The sequence below is a fragment of the Schistocerca gregaria genome, chromosome 1 (genome assembly GCF_023897955.1).
Source record: "Schistocerca gregaria isolate iqSchGreg1 chromosome 1, iqSchGreg1.2, whole genome shotgun sequence".
Classification (NCBI taxonomy): Eukaryota; Metazoa; Arthropoda; class Insecta; order Orthoptera; family Acrididae; genus Schistocerca; species Schistocerca gregaria.
Window position 1 is genome coordinate 988570854 of NC_064920.1, and position 15806 is coordinate 988586659.

Below are 15806 nucleotides of genomic sequence, written 5' to 3' on the forward strand. Positions count from 1 at the left end.
TAGGTATTACAATTACAAACAACTTAAATTGGAAGGAACACATAGAAAATGTTGTGGGGACTATCCAAAGACTGGGTTTTATTGGCAGGACGCTTAGAAAATGTAACAGGTCTACTAAGGAGACTGCTGTGCAGTGCGGGATCATTACCAGATAGGACTGACGGAGTTCAAAGAAAGAAAGGCAGCACATTTTGAATTATCGCGAAATACGGGACAGAGTGTCACAGAAATGATACAGGATTTGGGCTGGGCATCCTTAAAAGGAAGGCATTTTTCATTGCGACGGAATCTTCTCACGATATTCCAATCACCAACTTTCTCCACCGAATGCGAAAATATTTTGTTGACACAGACTTACATAGGGAGGAACGATCACCACAATAAAGTAAGGGAAGTCAGAGCTCCTACGGAAAGATATAGGTGTTCATTCTTACCGCGCGCTATACAGTATTGGAATAATAGAGAATTGTGAAGGTGGTTCGATGAACCCTCTGCCAGGCACTTAAATGTGATTTGCAGAGTATCCATGTAGATGTACATGCACATATATATATATATATATATATATATATATATATATATATATATATATATATATATATACAAAAAAGACACCTGTACAAAACAAATGCAGGCAAGGGGTAACTGTCATAAGTGGTATTATCAGTCATGACGAAAATGATCTGAAAATCAATACTCTGCAGTATCACTGAAGTCATGGGAAAGATCGTGGGGTCCGTTAACTCTGATCGACTGCTTCTTCATTTAACGCACTCAGATTGCAGCACGAAGGTTGAGTGTATCTTGTTTCAAATCATTCCAACTGAGAAAAAATTCAGGCTTCCATTGGGATAGAACCAAGAACTCTGTCTAGTACACCAGTGAGACAGTGATAGTTGCTTGCTTCTAAAGCCGTGAGGTGGTAGACAAAGACTTATATGCTCTTTTGTGGGATTGTTTTTAGCCGGCCGGACATTAAAACATAAATTACATTTGGAGGGTGGTGGGCATATGATAAAACTTGTGGATGCAGAGAACTTGGAAGACCATTCGATGTAAGGTCAAATAAGTTAGACGAAAGTAGGAATCCTGCGTGTTTTTCCAATAAGGTTATTGTACGTGTTCGCCTCTCAGAAAAAAAAATTAAAGACTGGAGAGACGAGAGAGCAAACATAAAAAAAACCGTGACGCGACTGTCGACCGATGCCATGTCATCCTCAGCTGTACATCATCGGACGAGGTACGCTGGTACTTAAGGTCGTTTTACAGAACCAACTGTAATGACGCAACGCATGACGTCATACTGGCAAATAGCGCGTACGTACTTCAATGAAATGTGCACAATAGAATTAACATGCCCTGATAACAGTTTTAATATTGTAACACTTATGTTTTTGTTGCGTCGGATAAATTACATGCGTAGAATTTACTAAAGACTGGAGCCATCAAAGTCTAGAACAGAATCTGTGTACGGAACGAACAACACTGCAGCTGTGAACATGCTTCGGTTCTTTTCAGCGCAGTGAGAGGCGCTGATTCCGATTGTCCGCCTCCTGTAAGCAGCCCAACGTAGCTGTCGGCTAAAGACCCAGCGAAGGCAAGTTCGCTGTTCCTCCGACGTCAGGACTTGGCCACGCTACCAGCAGGAGCTGCAGATGTCACAGGTGCAGGCGTATCCAGGCAGAGGGCGTCGTGAAGGCTCGTGTCGGCGACAAGGTGCAGCGACCTGTAGAAGTCCACACCAGTTAATAAGTAGTTCACGTTTACATACGGAAGAGCAGGACTATCAACAAAGACAGCAAACGACTAATGTTAGCACACCAAAAACTATATCTATTCGTCCCAACAGAGTGTAACATCCTGCGGCCCACTGCATCATATTCCGTTCACTTTGGATTATATTACACATTATTTATGTTATATAAGACATCAGTGTCCAGACATTCGCGATAGAATCAACGCTATTGGACTAGATTGTGTGGACACATTTCTTCACACTTATCGAATTCCATTAGGTCAACTTCAGAATGTTCAATGAATTTCAAATTCGAGATCTTTTTTTGTGGACAGGAGCGAGCAAAGTTTAATGTCGTGCTACGCTTGACACAAATGGACGTGTAACCTGGTTCTTTTTAGTGCGTTTATTAGAAAATGGTTCGGAAAGATTGAAGGAAAGATTACCTTATGCTTTAAGTTGGAATATAAGGCAGACATAATCTTTTTGGGGTCGAAGTTCTGCCTTCGATTCCTTTCGCCACTGGTAAACTTGGACAGCACGCAATGTTACACCGATGAAATCAGTCACTTATTTCTCAGGATAACTTTTGGAACAATAGAAGAAAAGGTTCTTCAACCTGTCCATTATAACCGCCTTGCAAGTCATGTTACACTATGGAAACTAAGTATTGCATTGCATTGCCTCCATGAATCTAGCCTGGATTTACCAAGCGGTTGCCGCCGCTCTAAATAGCTATACGTCATACAGATGCATCTACATTTGCTTTAAATGCATACTCATCGTGTTTCCAATTTTTGTATGTAACGAACTAATATAACAACAGTACAATGATAAAAATAATTTAAATGTCACACTATACCTCTCATTACAATGCTGTCGTCGTAGGCGATAGATGGTAACTGCGGAGCTACACTCATGCTCATAAATTAAGGATAACTGTAGCATGTGGTGCTACACAACGTGGCACTACACACAACTGGCGCTAATAGCATGGGCACATAGGGAACGCACACGACACACATCTATAAGTCCACAATATTGGTGATAAGTTGAGAAAACCGTCCCGAAACACATGTGCTACAAAACGCCACTGTTTCATGCGCACGTACCCCGACATCAATATGGGATATGATCACCATGCATGCACACGTACACAGGCTGCACAATGAGTTACAATACTCTGGATCAGGTGTTCGAGCAGCTGCTGGGGTGTAGCCTCCCATTCTTGCACCAGTTCCTGTCGGAGCTCCTGAAGTGTCTTCAACGTGCAGCGATACGTCGACCGAGAGCATCCCACATGTGCTCGATGGGGTTTAGGTCTGGAGAACAGGCAGGCCACCCCATTCGCCTGATATCTTCTACTTCAAGATACTACACCACGATGGCAGCTCGGTGAGGCCATACGTTATCATTCATCAGGAGGAAGGCGGTACCAACTGCACCACTGAAAAGGCGAACATACTGGTGCAAAATTACGTCCAGATACACCTGACCTGTTACAGTTCCTCTGTCAAAGACATGCAGAGGCAGGGGTTAACGTGCACCAATCATAATCCCACCCCACTCCATCAAACCACAACCTCCATACATGGCCGGCCGCGATGGTCTAGCGGTTCTGGGCGCGCAGTCCAGAACCGCGCAACTGCTACAGTCGCAGGTTCGAATCCTGCCTCGGGCATGGATGTGTGTGATGTCGTTAGGTTAGTTAGGTTTAAGTAGTTTTAAGTTCTAGGGGACTGAAGACCACAGATGTTAAGTCCCATAGTGCTCAGAGCCATTTGAACCTCCATACATGTCCGTTTCAAAAACATTAAGGGCTTGGTATCTGGTTCCTGTGTCACGGCAGATGAAAACCCGGCGAGAATCGGACTATACCTAGACTCGTCCGTGAGCGTAAGCTGGGACCACTGTACCAATGACCATGTACTGTGTTCTTGACACCAGGCTTTACGGGCTCTCCTGTGACCAGGGGTCAGTGGAATGCACCTTTCAGGTCTCCGGGCGAATAATCCATGTCCGATCAGTCGTCTGTAGACTGTGTGTCTGGAGACAACTGTTCCAGTGGCTGTGGTAAAGTCCCGAGCAAGGCTACCTGCAGTATTCCGTGGCCGTCTGCGGGCACTGATGGTGAGATATCGATCTTCTTGTGGTATTGTACACTATGGACGTTCCGTACTGTAGCGCCTGGACACGTTCCTGTCTGCTGGAATCGTTGCCATAATATTGAGATCACATTTTGTGGCACACGGAGGGCCCGTGCTACGACCTGTGTGTTTGACCAGCCTCCAGTCGCCCTAGTATTCTACCTCTCAGAAAGTCATCAATATCTGTTCTTTGAGCCATTTTCAACACACAGTCACCATTAGCACGTCTGAAAACGTCTGCACACTTACTCGCTGCACCGTACTCTGACATACACCAACACATCTCTGCGTATGTGGACTACTGCCAGCGGCACCGTGTGACGACTGCAGGTCAAATGCACAGCATGGTCATACCACGAGGTGATTTAAACCCACAAACCGCCCACCGGAGCGTTGTTTCACCATGTATTAGCATTATCCTTAATTTATGAACATGAGTGTAGTTGGCATATGAGCTTGTACTACTGTGATGGGTGTTTGCTTTGTATATATCTGCACTACGAAAATGCGTTCACTGCTCATAGTAGCTTACCGACACTATTACGTATTTTCTTATTCATTATCAGACTCCTGCAGCATTACCTCTATTTGATTTTTTGTTTATAAGCTTTAAACTACGTATAATATTGTTCTTTTACAGACTGTTCACAACCTCTGTCGACACATATCACATAATACTCGCATCCACATACTTGCGGGATGCACACGAAATAACGGACGCTGCCGTCTGTGCTTACCGCAGAACGCTGTTCCAGAAGAGAGGCCTCCTGGGGAGAACCACGCGGCTCTGGCGGCGGCGCAGTGCTGCCACCATCTCGGACGCAACTTGTTCGTCACTCAGCTCGGGAATTCTGGAACACAGTAAACACGTTTGATAAGGAAGTTTTCCGAAACATGTACAGGCACCAAAACAAGAAAAAAATGTGCTTGCTCAAGGCAAACTACATTTCCTTTTTACACTACTGGCCATTAAAATTGCTACACCAAGAAGAAATGCAGATGACGAACAGGTATTCATTGGACAAATATATTATACTAGAACTGACATGTGATTACATTTTCACGCAATTTGGGAGCATAGATCCTGAGAAATCAGTACCCAGGACAACCACCTCTGGCCGTAATAACGGCATTGATACGCTTGGGCATTGAGTCAAACAGGGCTTGGATGGCGTGTACAGGTACAGATGCCCATGCAGCTTCAACACGATACCACAGTTCATCAAGAGTGGTGACTGCGGTGTTGTGACGAGCCAGTTGCTCGGCCACCATTGATTAGACGTTTTCAATTGGTGAGAGATCTGGAGAATGTGCTGGCCAGGGCAACAGTCGAACATTTCCTGTATCCAGAAAGGCCCGTGCAGGACCTGCAACATGCGGTCGTGCATTATCCTGCTGAAATGTATGGTTTTGCAGGGATCGAATGAAGGGTAGAGCCACGGGTCGTGACACATCTGAAATGTAACGTCCACTGTTGAAAGTGCCGTCAATGCGACCAAGAGGTGACCGAAACGTGTAACCAATGGCACCTCATACCATCACGCCGGGTGATACGCCAGTATGGCGATGATGAATACATGCTTCCAATGTGCGTTCACCGCGATGTCGCCACACACGGATGCGACCATCATGATGCTGTAAACAGAACCGGGATTCATCGGAAAAATTGACGTTTTGCCATTCGTACACCCAGATTCGTCGTTGGGTACATCATCGCAGGCGCAGCGATAAGGGTAACCGCAGCCATGGTCTCCGACTGTTAGTCCATGCTGCTGCCAACGTCGTCGAACTGTTCGTGCAGATGGTTGTTGTCTTGCAAACGTCCCCACCTGTTGACTCAGGGATCGAGACGTGGCTGCACGATCCGTTACAGCCATGCGGATAAAATGCCCGTCATCTCAACTGCTAGTGATACGAGGCCGTTGGGATCCAGCAGGGCTTTCCGTATTACCCTCCTGAACCCACCGATTCCATATTTTGCTAACAGTCATTGAATCTCGACCAACGCCAGCAGCAATGTCGCGTTACTATAAACCGCAATCGCGTTAGGCTACAATCCGACCTTTATCAAAGTCAGGAACGTGATGGCACGCACTTTTCCTCCTTACACGAGGCATCACAACAACGTTTCACCAGGTAATGCCGGTCAACTGCTATATGTGTATGAGAAATTGGTTGGAAACTTTCCTGATGTCAGCACGTTGTAGGTGTCCCCACCGGCGCCAACCTCTGTGAATGCTCTGAAAAGCTAATCATTTGCATATCAGAGCATCTTCTTCTTGTCGGTTAAATTTCGCGTCTGTAGCACGTCGTCTTCGTGGTGTAGCAATTTTAATGGCCATTAGTGTATATAACAACCATTTGTTTGTTGGCACTGACTTCCGAAGATACAAAGCGTTCACGAACTCTAAGTGCGTGACTCGACGACACACTGCAGCTTACCGGTTTGGGACGGGGCTCAGAACGTTAGTGAAAGGTCTGTGCTCCCGAGAATAGCACATTGCCACCGCTTTACTCCTGGACTGGGTTCCAGTGCTGTAAATTCTAATCACCATATCGTTTCAAGCAAGATACTTACACTCCACTAGGAGAGTCACCACGGAACAGCAGTTTAACGACATTTGTCAGAGAAGAGAATGTGAGGTATAGTGATATTAAAACACCATATTGGAGTTTTACCTAGCTAGTGATTGTACAGAGACTTATCAGAGACGTTGGAGCACTTGTCGAAGTCTCTATAGCGGTCCGCCCCAGCCCCTATACAAAGAGAGAGGGTAAAACTGCTGTTCCAATCACAGATTCGGATTGCATAAACAATTACGACTTTAATGGTAGTAGGCACTGAGCTGCACACCAATATATGAATTTAATTCGTTCAGTTGTACGTTAAAAGTAATTTTCTCAAGACATATGTATCCACAGATGGCTTGACCGAGTACAGGACTTTAAATAGTGGGGATGGAGAAATTTCTGAGTTCACCAATCATTCAATTCATAAATTCATCAAAACGGCATAGACTTGCAGAGGATACAGTGGCCGTTGGTTTCAAAAATCCACGCCAAGGAGACGGCTGCAGGGAGAGACCAGCTTCTCCGACTGGCAGACGCCTGGCGCCACTCCAGTAACGCCAAGCTGTGTGTGGGCGGGCCGAACAGCCCCTCTGCTGAAAGTCTAAGCGACTGTCGGCATTTCTGCCCTCGCTCATGTTGGCAGCAGGGACTTTTTGTCGTTAGAAAAAGCATATGGTGAGCTAGGACCGAAGATTACAAAACTACTGACAAGGGCAGCCCACTTCGTTGGTACCACGGATTTACTTCAAACTTTGTACTCCTTTAGTAGACCATTAAAACGACATAATATACAAGAAGCAAGGTGCACTTGTAACACTAGAGCTCCATAGCTCTACTGACATAAATTTTCCTTTTTTGTCTTTTCTTTCTTCTGTCATTGTAAATATTGTTTGAGTGTATTGATAGCACAAGAGTGTTTGCTTTTCCTTTGTAAAAACTTTGATCTCATGGTTTGATTCTATGCAATGTACTGTATCTATCATTTAAATTCTTTGTATCATTTGGAGGGAAAAAAATTTAATGTATATAATTGTAATTTTGTTTAAATATTTTTTTATACAAGTACCAGTATGTGCAAACGATTTGTTTTGTTTACAGTAACTACTTTATGTTATGTAAAGACTGATCCTGACTAAGTGCTTTTAGTTATTTTGTAAGTAAAAGGTGGTGTGGGTCCCCTGGGGAAGGGAACTTTGTAGCGCGCGCAAAATGTGGTTGGCATGGATAGAAGGGTGGAACAAAGAGTCAATCGGGGACGAGCTACCAAACAGTCAACTCCTCATTTAAAAGTTGTGTATTGTGCTGGTGCCAAGAGAGGCTTTTCGTGCCTCTTTCCGATGCCTCGGGTGGACGGATAAAGAGCTGGAACTATTCTGGAATTGGTACCTATCATCGCCACCAAGAAATGAGAGTCCATCATTTCCGCCTGCAAATCCACCCACCGACATGCACTTTCCACCACGTTTCGCAATCACCGAAAAGGAACCAAGGAATTGTAAACAAGTAAAGTGAAGGATCTTCTCATTTGATGTTTTAGTGGGCTCAAATATAAGGTAACTTATAATTGAATTTATGTACCTACCTTGATGTTTTCCTTATCACAACACCTTGCGTTCCTCTCCGTTCGAGCTATGATTACCGAGTGTCCTTGTCGTGAAAAAAAATGAAAGCCTCAAAACCAAACAGTTAATTAAATAATGTTGTTTGATATTGGTAAGAAGGGAGTATTAAGATTTACTGTGGATTTGGTAAAATTGTGGGGGGTAGTAAATGTATTTTTCTGAAAGCCTCCCAGTGATTGAACCAGTCCAATTTAAAGTTTTGTGGACTTTCAAAGTTACTTATTTAATCATTGACTTGGAAGTAGAAGACTGTCGTAATAAAGACAATTTGCTGTTACTTTCAAAAATTAAGTTCTTAAAACTGAGGCTTATAAAGTTTTGCTTAGTTTATGATCTTAGTGCTGCCTGTTGTAAATTTTAAAAGGTGAGTCAGCTTTTTAAAAAGTCTGTCAATATTGTGTCTGACTGCAGTAAAAGTCGTGAACTGCATTTGTAGAAAGTTATACAGTCATGTTTGCTAAGTGCTTGTCTCTCTTGTGTATTGGAAGTGCGTATTAATAGTGTAACAGGATCCACAGTTTGTGTAGTGTGCTTATGCTAGGTAACAAGTAACAGAAAGACCACTATCTATGAAAACAGCAACTTCTATTATTCAGGGGACAGTGAGAAATATTTTGCTAATGAATTTTTCCCATGTCAGTTAGAAAAGTAATTACTAAAAGACAGATCAAACCTATGCCAAATTTATAATTTTGCAGTGAACTTTATTCACATCTCATATCAGATATGAAAATGTTTGAAAAGTGAGACTAAATCTGTGCTTAATTGTATATTCCTAAAGTGCACTTTAATATTAATATTATTGAAACCATTCAGTCTGACTAAGACTTGAAGGCAAAAGTGTATGTCTTTTTCTGTTGTCATTAAGCAAATAGCCTTGTTCTCCTATAACTGTTAGCACTTTCTTTAACGTCAACCTCAGCTAGTGACAGAGTTCATTGCACTCTCTTATTTTGAGTTCTTGAACAAGAATGTTACTCATTCTTGTGCCTAATTAGGCTGGCGGCCGTTTTTATCATCATTTGGACACTGTGGATGGGTAAATTATTGTTTGTTACTGTTTAAATAATTACGTAATTCTGACTTTCACTTCCGATAAGCCACCTCCGTTAGGTATATCACGGTCAACACAACTAAATTCCTTTCAGAGGGTAGCACTGCTCCACTTCTTTATACTATAATTGCTTTGACTAATAATTACGTGATACAATTTGCCTTCAGCTTTGAGGTTATGGTCTAACAGTACGGATGGTAGTATTATACACTACTCTGGCAATGCCGAGGAAAACGCAACAGAAGTTTTACACGTCTGTTATGTATCTGATATACGGGTGCGAAGACACCGCTCATAAGCAGTCAGTGTCGCCATGTGGTTAGCGATGGCGCGTATCGAGTGTGTTGACGACGAGGCGGCAGTTCGAATTGCAGCAACACTTATTTTTCAGTCTATGTATTTTTTTCATCACTGGTCACATTATTCAATTTATTTGACTTTTGAGAGGTAATGTGATGGAAAAAAACCACGTGCATTTTCATGGAAACAAAAAACTAGACTCCTCCCGCACAGGCCATGAAGGCCCAAAGATACAGACGGGCCGCCGTGTCATCCTCAGCCCACAGGCGCCACTGGATGCGGATATGGAGGGGCATGTCGTCAGCACACCGCCCGGCCGTATGTCAGTTTCCGAGACCGGAGCCGCTACTTCTCAATCAAGAGTTCCTCAGTTTGCCTCACAAGGGCTGAGGGCATCCCACTTGCCAACAGCGCTCGGCTCCAAATGCTAGCACAACCCGACAGCGCTTAACTTCGATGAACCGACGGGTACTGGTGTTACCATTGCGGCAAAGCCGTTGGACGCATTTTCATGAAGTTGTAGTGAATTTCGTATGTTAGTTGACTATTTACTATTTTTAATTAAATTCTGGAAGATACATGTCAAATAGTCAAACCTCGGTAAATAATGATGCGAATGAGGAACGTGACTATGTGCCAGACCACAAAAGTAATGTACAGCTACACGGTCGGACGTGCTCTCGACATCATACGTTGCAGGAAGGTGTTTGTCATACAGAGATGGAAAACATAAATTGACACGGCATGTACTACATGTGGTGTCACCGCCAGACACCACACTTGCTAGGTGGTAGCCTTTAAATCGGCCGCGGTCCGGTAGTATATGTCGGACCCGCGTGTCGCCACTATCAGTGATTGGAGACCGAGAGGCGCCACACGGCAGGTCTAGAGAGACTTCCTAGCACTCGCCCCAGTTGTACAGCCGACTCTGCTAGCGATGGTTCACTGACAAAATACGCTCTCATTTGCCGAGACGATAGTTAGCACAGCCTTCAGCTACGTTATTTGCTACGACGTAGCAAGGTGCCATTATGTTACTATTGATACTGTGAATCATGTAATGTCACGAGCGACTTGCATCATTAATGAATTAAAGTTAAGTATTCCACCAGCTACGTCCGTTTTTCTCAATTCTAATTCCCTTGTCATGTTCCAGACCTCACGCCAGCCTGCGTGAGCTAAAACGCGTGCATTTCGGCCTCCTTTAGTAACACGGTGTTGGCTCTCCTCCCAACCACAACATTTGGCGACGAGAGTAAAAGTGTTCTTATCTAAATTGCCCTGATTTACTTGTGTAATGGCTTCGCCACAATCTCCAGATGTACTGTCCGAATTTTATCGCTTACAGAATCAGCAGACGCAGGCATTACTGGAAGCCCTTGGACAACTCGTCCAGGGTCAACGTGCGATGCAAAACGATGCGGCAGCAGCCGCTTCACCGATAACGCAGCCACAACACGCTGTTGCACCCATTTTTTGCCCTTTTGATGCTGCACTGGAAAGCTGGACGGGGTGGTCACGCCAATTTGGATTCCATCTCGCCGCCTACAGAATTCAAGGTAACGAGCGGCAGCCTTTTTTGTTATAGTCGGTCGGCGTGACTACGTACCGTGTGTTACTCAAATTATTTCCCCGACGCGACGTAGCGACTGTATTCTACGAAGAAATTTTGTCTGCATTAGATGCATATTTTAAAGAATTAGTCAGTGTAGTTGCGAAAAGGTATACCTTCTTTCGTACAAAACGTACGGCAGGTCAGACTAATCGGGAGTGGGTTGCAACCTTGCAAGGCTTTACTAGGGATTGTGCTTTTGAGTGTCAATGTGGACTCCCTTATTCAGTTCCTATGGTACGTGATGCTATTGCACAGAACGTTTCTGATGTTCATATAAGGGAACAGATTTTGAAACTAGTAAATCCCTCCCTTCAACGAGTGATGGACATATTGGATGGGCAGGACACACTTGACTTTGCTCAGGAATCATTTGAAACTTTGCCAGCAGTGTGTCAGGTTAACCGGCTCGCCGGCGAGCTGCACGGAACAGGAAACAGTCCTCGCGCCCGGCCGCGCCGCTGCCGCCAGGCTCTCAACCACGTGTGCCGCGCCGGCATGCAAATGCAGTGATCAATTCATGCCCGCGGTGTGCTACTAAACATTCGCGTGAGAATTGCCCGTCACACCAAGCTATTTGCTTTTATTGTACTAAAAAATGACATGTTCAGAGTGTTTGCCAGAAAAAGCTCAGCTCGGAAGCTCAAAACCGTTCCAGGCCCTTTGCTTCGCGCCGGAATCGGAATCGAAACAAGGATACTCAGGCTCGCGAAATTTCGCCCATGGAAATTCATGTAGTTCATTCCACTCCACGCAGTGCAACTCTCTCTAACAGTGACTGTGTTCGTCCCAAAAATAGTGTGCGTCAACATCGCCGGAACTCCCGTCAAGTCGCAAGTGATTATGTACCAGTGTCAGTTCACGTTGCACGAGACAGTCGCTCTTGTCGTCAGCAGGACAATAAACTTTTTGTAGACTTGGACGTTAATGGCAAAGTGATGCCATTCCAGCTCGATACCGGAGCTGCAGTTTCACTGATCAATCAAGACACTTACAAATTGCTGGGCACACCTCCGTTGCGAGCCGCAAATGTTGTGTTAATTAGCTATTCAGATCAAAACATCCCTGTGTTAGGACAGTGCAGCCTTCTTGCAACATACAAAGGACAAACAAAACTGGTGTCATTTTACGTCCTTCGTTCTTCTTCTGCAGTGAACTTGTTTGGTTTCGATTTATTTCTGTTGTTTAACTTGTCTATAGTAAATCAGGTCCTATCAGTGAACCAGACTGTGCCTTCAGACAGTGTTTCTCGTCTGTGTGAAGAATTTGTAGACATTTTTGCACCGGGCCTCGGTTGCGCTAAGAAGTATAAAGCACACTTGGAACTGAAAGTAAACGCGCAATCGAAATTTTTCAGAGCGCGCAATGTTCCCCAAGCATTGCGTGATGAGGTCGCAAAAACATTGCACCATTTGGAATCACAAGGTGTAATTGAACGTGTGCAGGCTTCTCTCTGAGCGTCACCCTTAGTAATTTTGCCAAAACCTTCCGGCAAATTGAGACTTTGTGTGGACTTCAAGGCAACAGTGAATCCACAACTAGTGATTGCAACTTTTCCTTTACCCCGTCCGGAAGATCTTTTTGACAAACTGTGCCCGGGTAAATATTTTTCGAAGTTGGACCTCGCAGATGCTTTCTTGCAAATACCGGTAGACGACGAATCCCAGCGCGTTTTGGTGGTTAAAACGCATCTTGGGTTGTATCAATTCAAAAACTTGCCATTCGGGTGTGCATCCGCCCCTGCATTGTTTCAGCAATATCTACAAACTGTTTGTGCGTCGGTCCCTACTGCAGCAAATTATCTGGACGATATTGTGATGTCCGGAAAGACGGAAGAAGAACATTTGGCCAATCTCAGAACATTATTTTAGGTCTTACGACAAAATGGTCTTCGCTTGCGGAAGGACAATGTGTGTTTTTTGCTCGGGACTTGCCATACTTGGGACATGTACTCAATGCCCAAGGCATACATCCCAGTCCCACGCACCTTCGTGCCATACAAGACTTCCTGTCGCCGCAGAATTTGCAGCAGCTACAGAGTGTGCAGGGAAAAATCAACTATTATCATAAATATGTTCCACATGCCTCTTCCATTTCAGCTCCGCTTCATCGCTTACGCCGTAAGGGTGTTCCGTTCGTCTGGAAGACGGAATCCGAACACTCCTTTCGCCAGTTGAAATCGGCGTTGCTTTCCAATACTTGCCTTACACCATTCGATCCCCGGAAGCCCCTCTTGTTGATGGTGGATGCATCGGATTTCGGGATCGGTGCTGTGCTTGCGCACAAAGATGGCTCGCACGATCGCCCTATTGCCTTTGCGTCCAAATTGCTCTCGTCTGCGCAAAGAAAATATTCACGAATCGAGAAAGAAGCATTGGCTCTCGTATTTGGTGTTACAAAGTTTCATGATTTCTTGTATGGTCGTCACTTTACCATAATCACAGACCACAAACCTTTGACATCGCTTTTTCATCCGACCAAGCCTGTACATCGACGTACAGCGCAGAAATTCATTCGCTGGTCTATTTTCCTCTCGCAGTACCGCTACGATATCTTGTATCGGTCCACTGCTAAGCACGGAAACGCCGATGCGTTGTCCCGCTTGCCTGCTGCTGAGGATAGGGCATTCGATTCCTCCAAACTTGCTTGCATGTTCATAGATGCGGAAACCGATGACGTGGTCGATTCGCTTCCGATTGATTTTCGTCGTGTAGCTACAGCCACAGCTGCCGACCCTGTCCTTGCTCCCGTTCTGCGTTTTGTTGCTACGCAATGGCCCTTGTCAAAGTCACGGATCGGGGACCCGTTGGTTCGCCGATTTTTTGCTCACAAGGAGAGACTTTTTGTACGACGTGGTGTTTTGCTGTTGCGTTCTGATAATGATCAGTCCAGGGTCGTGGTACCACGTTCGTTACAGTCCTCTGTCTTACAGCTTCTCCACCAAGGACATTGGGGTATAGTGAGAAAGAAACAACTTGCTCGTCAGCACTGTACTTGGTTCGGAATCGATGCCACGATTACGAATATGTGCTCTTCTTGCATGGTGTGTGCCGAACAACAATCAGCACCACCGCAGAAATTCTTTGCATGGCCAAAAGCCACTTCCCCTTGGCAACGCTTACACATCGATTTTGCTGGTCCATTCTGGAATGCTCGATGGTTGGTTGTGGTAGATTCATTCAGTAATTTTCCTTTTGTTGTCCGGATGTCTTCCACGACGTCATCTGCCACCATCCAAGCGTTATCCGCTATCTTTTGCATTGAAGGTCTTCCACAGACTATTGTTTCCGACAATGATCCACAATTCCTGTCCGCAGAATTTGTCATTCTGCAAGGCCAATGGTATTCAACATCTGACGTCCGCGCCGTTTTCGCCACAGTCAAACGGTGCCGCTGAACGATTGGGCAGGACTTTCAAGTCACAGATGTTGAAGTTGAAAGAGTCGCATTCCCGGGAGGACGCGTTATTGCTCTTTGTGTCCTCGTATCGCTCTCAGCCCCGAGATGGTCGCTCGCCGGCTAAGTTGCTCCACGGTCGTCATCATCCAACCTTGATGTCTTTGCTACATCCGCCGCATCAGGTTCCTGTGCAGCAGCAGACACCTGCTTTTCCTCCAGGCGACGTTGTCTACTATCGCCACTATCGAGGTTCACGGCGTTGGCTCGAAGGGCGCATTCTTCGCTGCCTCGGACGCGCTATGTATCTGGTTTTTGGGGCCTCTGGTGAGGTGCGTCGGCATCTCAATCAACTGCGCCTCTGTCGTCGCACGGGATCTGCCGCCCGCCGTCTGCTTTCAGCGACGGTGCCGTCCGGTCAGCGCCCCGGGGACCCATCTACTGGCTCGCCTCAGCCCCAGGTGTTACCGACGCTGCCTTCCATTTTGCCCCATGGCGACGCGCCGCCGCAGCCGCCGCCGCCTGTTCTCCCGCCGACGACGCCCGCAGTGGACGCGCCGCTGCAACTGCCGGGCGCCTCCCTGGGTCATGCGCCGACGATCGCTTCCCGTGACCAGTTGTCCTCCGACATGGAACTCTTTCCCGCTCCGGACCATATGTCGTCTTCTCGCGTCGGGTGCCCCGACCCGATGGAGGTCGACCCTTCGGCCCCTCCTGTCTCTCTACGGGCGCATACACCGCATGTTGGCGTGTACCCTGGAACAGGTTTTCAGGCGTTTCCTAGCTCCCCGCGGTCCGAATGGCAGGGTGCGGGTGGCACAGCCTCGCCTGTTGTTGGGCTCCCCACCTCGTCACATACGTCAACATGGGGTCCTCCCCACGGCGGGCGGAAGCCTTATGCCACAACCGTACGCCGATTTGCGGGGGAGGAATGTGGTGTCACCGCCAGACACCACACTTTAGGTGGTAGCCTTTAAATCGGCCGCGGTCCGGTAGTATACGTCGGACCCGCGTGTCGCCACTATCAGGGATTGCAGACCGAGCGCCGCCACACGGCAGGTCTAGAGACTTCCTAGCACTCGCCCCAGTTGTACAGCCGACTTTGTTAGCGATGGTTCACTGACAAAATACGCTCTCATTTGCCGAGACGATAGTTAGCACAGCCTTCAGCTACGTTATGTGCTACGCCCTAGCAAGGCGCCATTATGTTGCTATTGATACTGTGAATCATGTAATGTCAGGAGCGACGTGCATCATTAATGGATTAAAGTTAAGTATTCCACCAGCTACGTCCGTTTTTCTCAATTCTAATTCCCTTGTCATGTTCCAGACCTCACGCCAGGCTGCGTGAGCTAAAACGCGTGCATTT

The 15806-nt window shown here is 46.1% G+C and overlaps 1 protein-coding gene across 1 annotated transcript in view; it reads right to left on the reverse strand.

Annotated features, from left to right (window-relative positions):
- Positions 1–605: 605 nt before the first annotated feature.
- LOC126278065 (uncharacterized) overlaps positions 606–15806 on the reverse strand; it is a 310230-nt gene continuing 295029 nt past the window's right edge. Inside the window, exons 7-8 of the mRNA XM_049977894.1 lie at positions 4620–4733; positions 606–1726 (exon numbers count right to left, since the gene is read on the reverse strand). Of these exons, the coding sequence (XP_049833851.1) occupies positions 1621–1726; positions 4620–4733 (220 nt within the window). The 3' untranslated portion in view covers positions 606–1620. The remainder of the gene's footprint in view (positions 1727–4619; positions 4734–15806) is intronic.